A 14,259-nucleotide genomic window follows, 5' to 3' on the forward strand; every position below is an offset into this window, starting at 1 on the left:
CTGATTCTTATCTTGTCTAGGTATACGGAATAGAGAGCTTTGTTCTCCGTAAGGGTAACTCGTAGTAGAAGTAACTAACGTTCTTTTAAAAAGAGTACTTATTTAAATCTAGTTGATTAATGCCAAGCCAATTGCTAGTGTAGAGACTCTAGCCCAGAAGTGAACTGAACACTACTAGACCTGATAGTTTGTGTTAGGCAGATATGCAAAAGGTTATAGGAAAGAGTCGTAAAGGAAAGTAAATGCTATCTATCAATCGCATTATTTGCCGTAGCTAACTATGAAGGATGGGAAAGTACTATGATACGATAGCATATTTGGTTTAACTTGGCATGTACAGCGTTCTCTTCCTTTGTCCCTCGATCTCATCAATCAATTCGTCGGGTGCGACGCATTTAATGGCAGTCCTCAATTGCTGCCGTCTCGTTATGACTCTGCTCATCACTAACAGCGATGTTTGCAGCAATTGCGGCCATTTTCTGTGCAGTCTTGTCGCAAATCAACACAATCTCCTCCGTGAAATTCTCGTTTTCTGCGAGGGCACAGAAACTTGCTTCCCAAAAGTCCCATCTCTCACGGGACAGGCCCCCTTTGCCTGTATATAGTGTTCCGGGGTTCAGATCCGTGAATTCAGGTAAATTATCAAGGGAGCGAAAGAGTATTTCTCCGGAATACTCAATCCACTGCGCAGCACCGCGGATTCGACACTCCGAAAATTCATCTACTTGAAGGGGCTCCTCTTCGAATGCATGACGGAAGCACCGGGTCGTCAGACGAAACCAGTCTGCCAAGCCAGCTTGGAGGACACGGGCTGAAAATGCCTGCCAATTTATCCATCTCTCAAATTCAAATGCTCCATCCTTAGGTTTGGGGGCTGTGTAGTAAGGTAGAGGTTTAGTTTAGATGCCGATACCCATTGGGTCGAAAGGTAAAACCTACTGACGGCATACTCGTGCCATACCTCCATTAAATATGGAAGATCTGTCCAAATCCGTGTTGTTGCCTAGGGAAAAGGATAAACAAATCAGACATAGACCGAAACATGATAACTAGGAATAAGGAATAAGATACTGTTTTGCAAACGAAAACTTCCACTCCGGGTAAAGCTTTCAATTCTTTGATGATCTCAACCATCTTGTCTTGTGAGGGATGATTATGAGGAATTTGCTTCACAAGTTCGTTGATTGTTCCCCAAAACTCCAAACACCAGCTTTCAGGCTCCTCTGCCTGTTCGCCATTTGCCTCACGATTCATTGGGGTGAGCTCATTTATCCCAGCTGCAGCTTCTGCAGCCGAAACCTGACTATCTGGCTGCAAAGAATTGTTTAGGATCATGAAATATTTCTGTTCAACAATCCATGGGTCGTCATCTTCAAGAGATGCAAGGTGTAGATGGAGAGGTGCAGCCATGGTTAAGACAAAAAAAAACCCCGGATCAAGGGTTAGAAAAATTGAAGCTTGTGAGGAAGGTTGTAGACTTTAAGTAAGAAGTGAGGTGATGTGAAAGCGGGGCCTGCATATTGTTGAAACACCAACGCGCTCGGTTACTCGAATGGCAGTAACGAAGACTTAGGTCCAGATGGCCAGCCATTGTTTCGTGTCCGCACAAATAGCTCTACTACATTGTATCGGGAGTACCTTGTCATGTCGACAGGGAACACCTACGACTTTGATAAAAAGCCAAAGGCCAGACCAGGCCCCTTTCGCGCTATCACGAACCAGAATAAGTCTTTCAAAGGAGTCATATCGCATGATGGCAAGGACGGAAATGCCAACGCTGGTTTTTTTCATCGTGCGACGGAGCATCGAACTTGATCATCAGAAGTGGACATAGGGCCCTGAATGTCGAGGTTTCTTTCTGTCCAAGGAATACAAGGTTACTATTGGTTGCCTGGTTGTCGAAGGTCATGATTTCCTTGTATAGGTAGACTGTGTTTCTGTTTTTATATTTGGGTATTGCTCTCTTTATACTGGATGATGAAGGGTCTTTGTAATAGAATGACTTGTTTGGATTATGGTTTTTCATTGTTCTGAGCGAAGACTTCCAAGGTTCCACGTGTGGTTGTTTATATATGAGGCACTAGGATCTAGGATATTCGTGGGGAAGAATGCATATACTCATGTTGATTATCGATTTTCATGTCCCTCTTACTATCCCCGATTCATCTTCGTCTCTTCTTCGTCAACATATCCCCCTCCAGCGAAATATGAGGCATTGCAAAACGGGCCAAGGGGGAAACAGCCTTGGGGGCCTTGATATATATTCCTCAAAGTATTCAATAGCAGGTTATCATTTTGAAAGAAAGTTTTGGATTATTGAGAATAGGATCATAAGTCGCACTGACAGAAGAGCTATTGTTTGGCTCGATATCTACACCAGCACGGCAGACTTCGGAGCCTGAGGCATCAACTGCGGTCTCAACATCTCTCTTTGCGTAATTATACCCGAGCTGTGCCAAAGATAGATAGGGTATGGCGGCACAATTTAATATGAAATGGACCAAAGAGGAGAGGCTCCTGCGTGCTGAGGTATCATCCTTTCTGGTGAGCGCAACCCTGCATTCGGGCCTGCATAGCTCAGCCTCATCAAAAAAATGAGATATTAAAATTTAATAGGCTGTTCAACACAGCAAATTTCCATTTGGCCCGACCCAAGCGCCCGAATCACTTTGTTACGTAATTGAAGATGATATCTGGTCTAGAAGGCCTGTAGAATTCATAAAGGCTGATCTTTCATGTTTGTCGGGAAAAAGAACCCCAAAAGAAAGCCATTCTATCTGAACTTTTAAAGCATTGTCCACCATCATGCAAGACGACCCTTCGGTTGTACACATCACCCCACCGCACAAACCCAGATCCTGAAATAGGGCCTTTTATTTATTTGAGGTTATATACTTCTGGCGCTTAGAGATCAGCCACCTTAAAGTCTTAGAGCAAGACTGAGGGACAGTTTTGTGACCCTTAGGGGTTAGAGAGGGGAGGACAATAGAATATTTTCCCTTATTACGACTCTAGCAGTTTCATGTGCCTTTAAACGTGTAGAAAAATTTGGTATTTGCCGTAAAAGACTTTAGAATCCGGCAAGAACTTCTAATCGTAGCGCAAACGATATTCCTGCACTGATAGTGATAAATCAATGTGAGTCTCCTGATTTGTTCGCCCATCCATAACATGAAATATGCTTACCTGAGCATTGTCCACTTGAGAATGAGAATAGCACTGTGAAGGAACAGCTGGGATCTGGTGGGATACAATCTGTATCCCAAAGGATCGCGAGGCAAGAGATATTGCGCTACGAAACATGTATCTGAACTAGGCCTCAAGAAAACCCACAAAGCCCTTAGCCTAACCCAACCCAACCCAACCCACCAAATGGGCTGGGTTTTGGGCCCAAATTGAAAGAGATCAGCTTTCCAATTCTGCAATACCGTCTTTCAGGCCCTGTATCTCTTCAGCTTGGGTGACCCTGTTGCGCCGCAGATCTTCGAGTGTATTCTCCATGTTCACCGCAATCGATGATAACGATTAGAGATCTCAGATCTCATTAAGATAGAAGTTGTAGTCTTCTGTCTATGTACCGTGGTGAACGATAGATTAAGCTTCTCAAGAAAATTTCCCAACGTAGTAAAGGAGTGTCGATGTGCAGGGGAGTATGCGATAACAAGACTGTTGATGATATATAGTTCACTCTAAAGATGCCACGGCTCATGCCATTCAAGAGGCACTATCATCTAAATAGATAGCAATATTTTGATATTCAAGCTCTTAACAGCATAAACATATATCGTTGAATCGTTATAATACCAGCCCCTAAAGAGGATTATTCATACTACTACTACTACTACTACTACTATTAGATCCATGATGCCATACGCGGTATACTCTTGTGTATTACTTCTGAGCCTCAGTTTTTGCTGTTATCTCTCGACGTCCGTGTCTCACAGGCCCTGCAAAGTGCAGGAGACATTAAGACGGGCTTCATACACGACCTAATGCTCTATCACACCCATTTCCCACTGACTGTCCAAAATGTCTGGTGTACAATCTGAATTGGATATCCCTTACTTCAAGGAACTGCGTTTGGTCCTTACCCATTCTATCAGGTGCAACATTAAACAATCATGTTAATGTTTAGGCGTCCATGTTTGACGAGCCGAGAAGTAAGGCTAATAATACAGTGAGGAGTTGTAAGGGGAATGGCGCTCCGGCCAACTGGAATTACATTGGGTGGAGGATGAAGCAGCTTAGGAATTGGAGTGGCTCAACTCTCTTGAAGGCACGTTGCAGTCATTTTTAACCCCCTGCTTAGCCCAGTGGGTCATCGCCAGCAATCTAAAACAGCGACTGTGAGGGGTTTTACCACAATTTTGACGGAAGGGTTGCTGATATGCGGGAGGCAAGAACAAAATGTCGGTGTATTTCATCTATTTATCAAGCAAAAAATAGCATCTTCTTGTCCTTAGTTTTCATAGTATTTTTTTCTCTCTCTCAACCAACTTTAACATCGGCTACTATTGCTTGGCCAATCAGTATAAAATGACGATTCCGCAACCAAATAATCACATAACGCGAGCCATAACTATCAGACAGCATCTGAAGCGCCTCCAGGATCTGGTCAGCGCTGATGAAGCGGGTGATTTACAAGCACATAAGGAGCTATTGAAATCCATTCGTGGGTTGCAGCTGGCAGTAGAAACCCCTTTCGAGACCCTTTTCCGCTTGAACTTCCAGGTACACAATCCTCGCCCTTGTCCTTTAGTAGAAAGCACCCCAAGTTAAAAAGCCTTGCTACAGTCGTTACAAAATATTGCGATTCGCATTGCCACAGAAAAATGCTGGCTTCACGTTATTGCGGCAGCGAAGGGCCGGGCCATTAAAGCTACCGATGTTGCCCAGCAGACAGGCACTAACGCCCTTATCACTGGTGAGAGGCGAAGACAGATAATTGTTCATTTCTTTCAAATTAACTAGAATAGCTCGACTCCTACGTCTTTTGGCAGCTACCGGGCTTTGTGAGGAGGTGGGAATTCAGACTTACGCTGCAAACCATCGGACAGACTTTTATAGTCAACCTGGTACTGTTGCAGGAGTCAAATTCCAGTAAGATCGCCAATCCCCCGTTGAATCTACTTATCTAACGATGCTCCAGACATGATATAACCTTCCCAATGGTATGCAGTCCGTAAAATACGTGAATCTACATACGATAAGTAGCTGATAAAGTCCCAGGGTGGCCAGCTAAGCGAATATATGCGATCTCATGATCTCCAACTGACGGCAAAGGACTCAAATACGAAAACATTGTTTCAGTTCACCTACAACAAAGAAAATCTGTTTGATTTGGTAGAGACAATCCCAGAGCGAAAGAGGCTATTTGACGAATACATGTCCTGGCGAGACCGCGGTCAACAGTGCGGATGGTTTGAAATTTACCCTGCCAAGGAATGGTTACCCAAAACAAAATGTCAACATGATCAGGCATTTGTGGTGGATATTGGGGGTGGTAAAGGGGAAGTCCTCGCCCGATTCAGAGATAGCTATCCTGATCATCCTGGCCGGTTGATCCTGCAAGATCTCTCGTCGACGTTCCAGCATTTAGACCAGCCCCCTGACGGTATAGAACTAATGGAGCATGACTTTTTCGCACCTCAGCCTGTACAGGGTAGGTAAAGGTTTTTCATTGCCCGTTTATTTGCCTTTAATACTTACTTTTTAAACCTAGGGGCATGCATTTACCTCCTTTCCCGAGTCCTTCACGACTGGTCAGACTCGAACTGCGAGAAGATACTTTCCAACATTGTGTTAGCTATGGACCCCGATAATTCTACCTTGTTGATTGTCGATCGCGTTCTAAAGGACCAAGGGGTGGACCTTGGAGAGGCTAGTTTTGATATTCTGATGTGGATGAACTACTCTGCAATGGAACGTTCCACCCAACAATGGCAAAATCTACTGGGAAGGGTAGGGCTGCAACTGGTCAGAGTCTGGCGCTCCTCCGGGGCCAGTGAATGTGCCTTGGAGGTTAAGGTACTGAGGGCAAACTAACCTGCTCTACATGATAAGCCACTATTACTGGTCGACTACACAAGTACCTGAATCTTCGGCGAGAATTTTACTTTATTTTCTTTTATTTTCGTCTTCATTTCCTTTTAGACTCTCCTAGTAGTGAGATCTATTCGTTCTTCCTAAACCGATCACTTGACACCTTTGAATTGCAGTATGTCTTGATTATCTTGTAATATTATTTGCCACAGTGACTTGAAGTTCAGACACTTACTTATTTTGGCCGTAGCATAGTTGTTAGGATTACTTACAGTGTACATACTCCTAAAAGCGGTGCTTCGAGCTGTATATGTGTTCCCCAGTGACAGAAAACTCATGTAAATTTGCGAGACACAATGCATGTGTGAATGTATAATAGTCCGCCGACTATAGAAATGCTAGTAAAAACACAAGTCACTAACTATAACAACCTACGGGCGGCTGCAAGCCTAGGATGCCCGGGCCCCTCGTCATGCGAAGAAGACATTGCACTCCAAGTTTATAGTTTAGCTGCTTGTACTGTGCTCTGACAATCCATCTGTCTCAATGAATGCTCCCACTCATTATGGCCCTCAAAGAATCTCTTGACTACCATGAGCTCTTCATCTATTGACACTATGTTGAGTGAATTTTCACAATGAGGAGTTCGGGCACTTACATGTCTTTCCACTACCTTTCCTAAAATCCAGCTCCCAGCCATATTGACGAGTAGCATCTTGGATTTTGCGAACGTGGGACTTTCGGCATCGCTCGTAAAGCCGTAATCGCTCAGGAATTTGGGATTTCTTGACCCCCGAAGATAGAACGGCCCCCAGAGATAGTCCGTCCTCGACGGCCATAGCTGCCCCTTGACCTAAGACTGTGAAGGTCAGACAGCCAGCGGTTTAATAAATCCCTCATTGAATATGTACTTACATGGCAGTAATGGGTGAGCTGCATCCCCGACCAATGCGGCGCATTTTCGCGTCCAGTTTGGGAGCTCCTCCATGTCCTGGAGATCCCAGCACATCAGCTGTTCTCCTGGCGACAAATGCAAAATACGCTGGACACCGGGGCCAAATCGATCAAATGCCTTGATCAGATCATCCTTGTGTCCGGTTTGTTTCCAATCTACACTCCGAGCGCAGACAATTTATCAGTCTTATATCACAAAGGCAGGCGATATCGTAAGATATACAAGATCACAATCTTACCTAACCTCGATGCGCCACGACGACCATTTGGCACAAACGCTCCATAGTATAAGAGCTTGTGATCAGCTAATGGGTAGCTGACGAGCTTTCGATTATAGCCCCTCCATTCGTGCATATGACCTGTGGCGCTATATTGTGCAGTTTGAGGATCAGATATCATTTCTTGATATGGGCCCAGCCACCGATAGCAGGTCATGCCATAGGACTTGGGTAAATGGCCGGGGGCTATGAAAGATCGCGCCCAGGACTATAAAATGTCAGTCTTTCCTTCGGTCTGATTGGGCACACAGAGCCTACGTTTACACCATCAGCGCAGAGGATAACATCAGCGATGATCTCTTCACCGGTCGATAATGTCACGGAAGGCTTTTCGACGTCGAGGTCCACCAGACGTGAGTTAAGAATTATCTCTACTGGGAGGCCTGAGCCTTCAGTCGTGGTCGCCAACTCTTTCAAGGCCGCATGAAGTGTATTACGGTGTGCGAGGACTGTCGGCTAGACGGCTGAAAGTTAGCTCCTTCCGATTTAGGCAGGTTTGAGGATACTCATACTGCACCTGCAACCGGACTGGTCTTGACATAGTCATGCGGCTCTTCCGATGGCGTGTATCGTTTCATCTGTCTTGTTAGTATATAGCATCTAATGATAAAAACCATAGTGAATCCTTACGGCAGTAAGAGGAACAGATTGCAGGTTAGTTACTGATAATCCTAGCAAATGCAACATGCGCGCACAGTTAGGGGAAATATGGATTCCTGCTCCTATCTCCACCGCAAATTTAGACCGCTCATAGATCTACCCTAACCAATTAGTTAGTGCAAACATTGCGAACAGGGTGGACAGACTGTTACTCGGTGTCCCTGACGGCGGAGTGCAATGGCTGCTGTTAAGCCCCCAATGCCAGCTCCAACAACAAAGACATCCAGAGAGTCAACGTCTGGAGGAGAGGAAGGATGTGCCATAATCAAAGTAGATTTGATCCAATAGTGTTAGAGGGGTGCCAAACAACTTCAACCCTGATAAACGTTGCAGGATTATGAAGGTAACGAAGCTATATTTAGTTAGCAAGAAAAATTAAAGTACCAAAACGAGATCTAGGTAGCTGTTTAGTAAATCGTCCACTCTACTAGCAGCATCGATCTAGAACCTGGGCACGTCCCAACTACAGACGATCGGTATGTACATTCGAGACACGAATGTGAAACAGAAATGTTCACCGGCATATCCCTACATTCCTCGGTGCATATATATCTCACAGTGGCCGCTATTGGATACGATTTCATAGAACAGCAACACGTTTCTTCGCACCCATGATGTTGGCAAGCGTGCCAATGTATCACAATAATGCAACCTCACCATCACTTTCTGCACGTAAGATGGGCAGTAAGGGCTTCTCAAATAGCGGTGTGAGTTGCTGAATAATTCATTATTCTGAAAATGAAGACAATGCGTGAAGTAAGGGTGCACTCGTAAATCGTGTACAACATTACTGGCGACGACAAGAATGCTAGGATATACGGGTTACAGTATGTCCGTTACTTCCATAACTCCCAATACTTGGGCTATTGCTCAGATTCTAAATAGGTGTATGCACATCAGTTAATTATCGTACCTGATTACCAGCGGTGTCTCCCAGAATCTATACGAGCGACTGATCTCCATACACGTAAAATTCTTGCCAACACTACCTATGCTTGTACGCATTTTGACCAATCACCCAGCGTAGTATATTCATACCCCCGAGCAGCCCTTGCGCTTATCAACAAATCGAACCACTTTCTGCCCAGTATTACTTCGTTCTAGAGCAGAGAGGTCGCTTACGAATGTCACGGAGAAGGATGCGTCGGCACCAGCAGAGAAAGTCCGACGTAGCTCAGACGTCACATCCTGGTCAGGGACTTCTCTGGAAAGTCCATATCCACGCATCAGGCGGATTTCGAGTTGTTCCCCAGCCTGCTGGTCATCCAAAATAACCTGGCTTTGCAAAATATTCCATCCGGGACTCTGTAACATTGCGAAAACAGTTTCATAATCAAACACTTCAGATTTCCACGTGAAAGTAAGCCGGGGGTCCCTGCCATACATTCTGAGGAAACGATAGTGCTCAACTTCTTCAGGCGGTAACTGGTGGCGAGCAGCTGCAGGGAGCTGGTGTACCGAGCCAATATCACCGCCGTTGTATCTCACTAGCGGATTTCTTAGACGCTGTAGAGAGGTCACGGTGATATATCCCCGAGTGCCTTCAGACATAAAGTCAGGAGTGGCTATCCCAGTAGGGTCGCTTGGGAGAATCTCCACCAGCATGTTTCGCGTATCATATACGTAGTCCCTGGCATTGACTGAACCTGGTGGCCCGGTCAGATGGGGGTTGCCTACCCCCCAGAAACCAATCTCTGCGCTTCCTAACCCAGAGAATATGGTCACAGGGCCAAATACGTGCTTTAGGAATGCTTCCTGTACAGCAGACAGTGGCTCAGATGTATAAAACAGCTTGCAAACTTTGAGCTGACCGCCCAAAGACCCCGAGAGACGTGAGATATGCATTGCTATCCTGATGAGCTCGGTGACAGGACCTGCGAGGCAGGTTATACAGTACCCTACCAGAGCCTCTACTACCACTTCTGAGGGCATCTCGCTGCCAGCGGGGAGAACGGTAGCTCCAGCGTGCTCCAATATATCCGTTGTCATGTCAAGAGACCTAGGAGAGCTTATTTTTAGCTCCGATAACCCAAAAGATTACCCATCAATACGCACCTGTAAAAATGACCAGAGACATGCAGATTCAAAACTATATCTGTGGGCTCGATCACACCCATTATCCGAATTAGCTTTCCAGCTGCAGCTCGATGATGACGGTTCTCAACACTGTCAGTCAGCCAGAGTAACGGAGTACCACGCTTGAACCCGCCACCAGTGATGGTGGCATAGCAGTGGTGCCGGTATCCATTATCTGGTGAGTCGTCGCCCATGAGGCGGGAGATGACCTGAGACCTGGGAGGATGTTATGAATGATTATATGAGTAGCAGTGGGGATGAACATACAACTTGACTTTCGTAATGACGGGAAAATCCACTATATCAGGTCCCTTCGAGCCCACATAAGCTTCTTCTACCAGATGGTGAACCATCTCCCGCGATGGAGGATATCGGGCGTCACAGTTGTAGAAGGGATGCTGACAAGCGACCCTCAAAATTTGTTCTAGAGAATAGGGTGGGCTATCCATCGTTATGGTCGCAAGCTGTCTTTGTCTTTGTGAAGGAGCGAAGTTCCTGGAAGATTGGTGTTCCAGGATTGGTCGCCAATGCTGGTGCGATACAGGCATCAGTATTAATGGAAGAGAGAACAGCCCACCACTGTATAATTGGTTACACCCAGACATTCCAAAAGACGGTCATAAGGTGATGCGTACAACATAACTGTGTCCTTGAATTGGATATTGGATTGTCTCAGTGTTCCCTCTTGTACAATCTTACGAGTTATCGCCCCCCTCCCCCCCCCTTTCCTCTTCCCTCCCTCCCACCTCTTTATCATCATATGGAATGAATCGGCAAGGGTCGTTGACGCAAGGACCAGATTTGTATACGTAGTAATAGGCGCAGTGGGCACATCTGACCTCAAGTCAGCAGTTTGAAAGCTCTCACAGTGTCCATATATTGTAGCCTACTTATACCGACATGGAGTCTCTGTAAGCCCTGCTGAGCTGGCAGTACTTGGAATTATAATGACAAAAATCATCACAGAAGCAGCAAACGGGGGGATGATGCTTCCCCTAGCGAAATTGCAAATCATCGATCTCGCTCTGTTGCAAGACGGCGACAACGGCGAAATCAGACGTCTTCTCGAGGCCAGCAGGGAAAATGGCATTTTCTATCTTAACCTTCAATGTATCGAAGGAAAAATGTCGACAATCATTGATACATTGTACGAGCTCACCAGGGGTTTGTATGACATGCCTTACGAGGAGAAAATGATGTACGATGTCGACAAACTGGGCGAAATGAAATGCAACGGGTATGTTACAAATTACTTTTGTGAATATTGTCTCTTACAAATGTATCACTTTCAGTTACAAACCGGTGGGGAGGAATTTCGGAGGGCTCTCTGCCCAGCGAGATGGGTTCGAGACCTACGCAGTACGATCCCAGACCCTAATTCATACCAAAGACTGAAACTAATGCATTATTCATCCTCTTCCAGATTCCTAAAAGCGGAATTCTTGGTTTGGAGGGCCACCAAGACTTCAGCCGCCCATTCATCATCGACAAATATATGGGCACACTCAAAGACTTTACACAGACCGTCCACTCCATCGCTGATACAGTCAATGACAGCCTGTCGTCTGCGCTCCAGATACCACAATCAGCTAACCTGAAGCTCTTTCATCGCCTGAACGCTCCATCGTCAGACATTCTTCGACTTCTCAAGTATCAGGCCCAGCCAATTGAACAACGCGGTGCACCGCACGCCGCCCACACAGACCTAGGAACTCTCACATTCCTCTTTACTGAGCAACCTGGACTTCAAATTTGCACTACTAGCACTAATGACTGGGAATGGGTATTACCCATGAAGAATCACGCTATTGTCAACCTTGGGGATTCAATGTCTCTTCTTACCAATGGATATCTGCGTTCCTGCATACACAAAGTTGGCCCGTTGCCTAATACGGCTATGCCGACGCGATATTCGTTTGCCTATATGGTCCGCCCAGAGGACCAGACCCCGATGACCGGGCAAGAGACATCGTTGATTCCGCCTAGGGTTTCGAATGAACCAATACTCACCGGCGCTCAGTGGCTAAGGAAGAAGTTCAAGGTTCTCCGTTCGGAATTAAGGCCCACGGATCAGGACTGGGTGATGACAGGACAACAGTTGTAGTTCATCCATCTACAGTACTTCTACATGTCCTAGGGCCATTATTCCCAGTGCTGCGCCAGCCTCACCCGCTAAGTCAATAACTGTTATATTTAGGTTATTTTATCAAATTTTTAATTTGTTTAGTTAAAATATAGCAATATTCAATTGATAAATTAGTGTAGTTATAAAAAATTGTTATTTATTTTAATAACTTAGTGGATTGATAAACGCTAAGAGTAGGTTTTTATGTCATTGTAGGCTTTTGTTGGGGCCACCGATGCTCGCAAACTCTAACACACAGACCGGTGCGTTAAGCGACGGCGACTCCCTGGTCACCGCTGTTCCCGGCTACCTAGCTCCATCTGCCACGCCAAGTCGATATTGACCCTTCAGCTCAATATTCAGCGCTATGATCATTGACTACTCCTTGACGCTGGCACTTCACCACTTTCATTTTCCGACTCCTCCCGCGACCCCAGGAACCAATTCGATAGGCCTACTTGACGCCTAGGTGGACCTCATCACACTGGTGGGACACACCAATAGGCCCTCCAAGACGGTTGCTACGTTCTACACGACATCTCTGCAATCGCGTGAGCACGTGACACATCAACTCATCCGGCGCTTAGCCCCTTCTCTATAACATAAACAACCCGTAACCCAAGGATGTCGCCTGAATCAGATCTTATGGAGAAAACAATCACACTAATTGGGAGTTTTGTAAATACTCCCCCCATACCCCCGCCTTCAGAAGAGAAAAAGTTGTCGACTAGTGCTCAAAGCGTGCTAAACTGTTTCAAACTCCACCGTAAAGGTCGAAGGCCACAATCTTAGTGGTAATACCAGCTTACTCCGGACTAATATACGGAGGTTTTACGTATACTAGATAGTGATAAATCTCTTCGAGGTTACGTAGAAGACAAAATAAGGTAAGTATAGTCGAACTTTAGGCGTATTAAAGGTATAGTTGTTGAGTTATATTATAGGCTCGACTACGACCCTAGACGGTCCTATCTAACTATCCGAATGCCGAGTCCTCTATATGATTTGTTTTATGCCGAGGTAGTTGTTACGGACCTATCCGTCACCAATCAGTGGCGATCCACTAGGCACACCAATGGGCCATCGAGAGCCAACCAGCAAGATCTATCAGCAGGTCACGTGCAAGCTCACTGAGCAAGAGCATGATCCGCCCTGAGCGGATCCACCCCGCAGAGGATTTCCGATATATAGGTTGCTCTACGTACTAGACAACCGCTACTCAGTATCACGTGATTATGCAGGTAGTAGAAGGGTAGTAAGTAGATCAGTAGAATCCGCCAAGGCGATTCTACCATTCTACCATCTACCATTCTACATAGGAAGAACTCAGGGATATATAAGGACACTCATTTATATATCTAGTTTAGTTCTTCGTCTTTAATCATATATTGTTACTTGTGTTTACCTTTTGGATTACTGTGACTCTTTACTTGATTATAACTTGACAATACTCACGAGCAGACCAATACTCCGGTATAGATCTACTCGGCGCTCTACCTAGTATTAGTTCCTTAATCGTTTAAAAGGACTTAGGCTACTATAAGGCCCTACGCGGTATTAGCTTAGTTAAGACCCGATTATTAACGTTAGACCATTCGAGGAGTATTAAGGCAAGTATACCCTAAACCCATCTAACCTAACTATGACTAGTTAGCTAGTACGTAATATATTAAAGACTGTCTCGAATTAAGTTTCGAGTTATAATAAGTAATATATCTTACGTTAGTACCGGGAAGAAACCCGTTCGGGAATAAGTCACTCTACCCGTAGAGGATCCCGACTCTAACGTTAAAAGAGATAATATTATTACGGAATAGAAGCGAAAGATTAGCGAACTTAAGTATAACCTTAAAAAGGTTATAGATTAGCTTAGTAACTTAGGTAAGTAAAGCGGTACTAAGTTTAGCGAGGTCGACGACTACCTTAAGTAGATTAAGGCTTAAGTTAACGTATCCGTACCTATTAGTACTATCTAGGTACTACAATTACCTAAGGCTAAGTTCTTTAAAGGAAACTAAATTAAACTTCGAGGATTCCTTACTTAGATAGATATATACCTCGATATAAATAGTACTAAGATACCTAACGAAGCCGGTAAGGTGATTTTTATATTAACCTACTTAC

The 14,259-nt window shown here is 45.1% G+C and overlaps 5 protein-coding genes across 5 annotated transcripts; 2 read left to right on the plus strand and 3 right to left on the minus strand.

The window, feature by feature from the left end:
- Window positions 1-395: 395 nt before the first annotated feature.
- Window positions 396-1,410, minus strand: N7537_006979 (DUF3632 domain-containing protein; the record flags this gene model as incomplete). The annotated part of the gene is made up of 3 exons (XM_056898036.1): window positions 396-874; window positions 940-1,003; window positions 1,072-1,410. 3 exons carry the CDS (start codon window positions 1,408-1,410, stop codon window positions 396-398), a joined length of 882 nt encoding a protein of 293 aa, XP_056753821.1.
- A 3,126-nt stretch (window positions 1,411-4,536) lies between these two features.
- N7537_006980 (uncharacterized protein) lies at window positions 4,537-6,045 on the plus strand (the record flags this gene model as incomplete). The annotated part of the gene is made up of 6 exons (XM_056898037.1): window positions 4,537-4,731; window positions 4,795-4,924; window positions 4,977-5,100; window positions 5,150-5,171; window positions 5,215-5,662; window positions 5,723-6,045. 6 exons carry the CDS (start codon window positions 4,537-4,539, stop codon window positions 6,043-6,045), a joined length of 1,242 nt encoding a protein of 413 aa, XP_056753822.1.
- A 496-nt stretch (window positions 6,046-6,541) lies between these two features.
- Window positions 6,542-8,197, minus strand: N7537_006981 (FAD-dependent oxidoreductase; the record flags this gene model as incomplete). The annotated part of the gene is made up of 8 exons (XM_056898038.1): window positions 6,542-6,648; window positions 6,701-6,901; window positions 6,958-7,152; window positions 7,236-7,482; window positions 7,533-7,730; window positions 7,787-7,852; window positions 7,905-8,030; window positions 8,081-8,197. The coding sequence occupies 8 exons, from the start codon at window positions 8,195-8,197 to the stop codon at window positions 6,542-6,544; spliced, it is 1,257 nt and encodes a 418-aa protein (XP_056753823.1).
- Window positions 8,198-8,966: 769 nt separating this feature from the next.
- On the minus strand, window positions 8,967-10,459 carry N7537_006982 (uncharacterized protein; the record flags this gene model as incomplete). The annotated part of the gene is made up of 3 exons (XM_056898039.1): window positions 8,967-9,933; window positions 9,990-10,226; window positions 10,278-10,459. The coding sequence occupies 3 exons, from the start codon at window positions 10,457-10,459 to the stop codon at window positions 8,967-8,969; spliced, it is 1,386 nt and encodes a 461-aa protein (XP_056753824.1).
- Window positions 10,460-10,993: 534 nt separating this feature from the next.
- N7537_006983 (putative oxidoreductase, 2OG-Fe(II) oxygenase family) lies at window positions 10,994-12,114 on the plus strand (the record flags this gene model as incomplete). Its single annotated transcript, XM_056898040.1, has 3 exons — window positions 10,994-11,247; window positions 11,303-11,369; window positions 11,434-12,114. The coding sequence occupies 3 exons, from the start codon at window positions 10,994-10,996 to the stop codon at window positions 12,112-12,114; spliced, it is 1,002 nt and encodes a 333-aa protein (XP_056753825.1).
- Window positions 12,115-14,259: the final 2,145 nt, after the last annotated feature.

This window comes from Penicillium hordei (genome assembly GCF_028827395.1).
Source record: "Penicillium hordei strain IBT 12815 chromosome Unknown utg000003l_segment0_segment0, whole genome shotgun sequence".
Classification (NCBI taxonomy): Eukaryota; Fungi; Ascomycota; class Eurotiomycetes; order Eurotiales; family Aspergillaceae; genus Penicillium; species Penicillium hordei.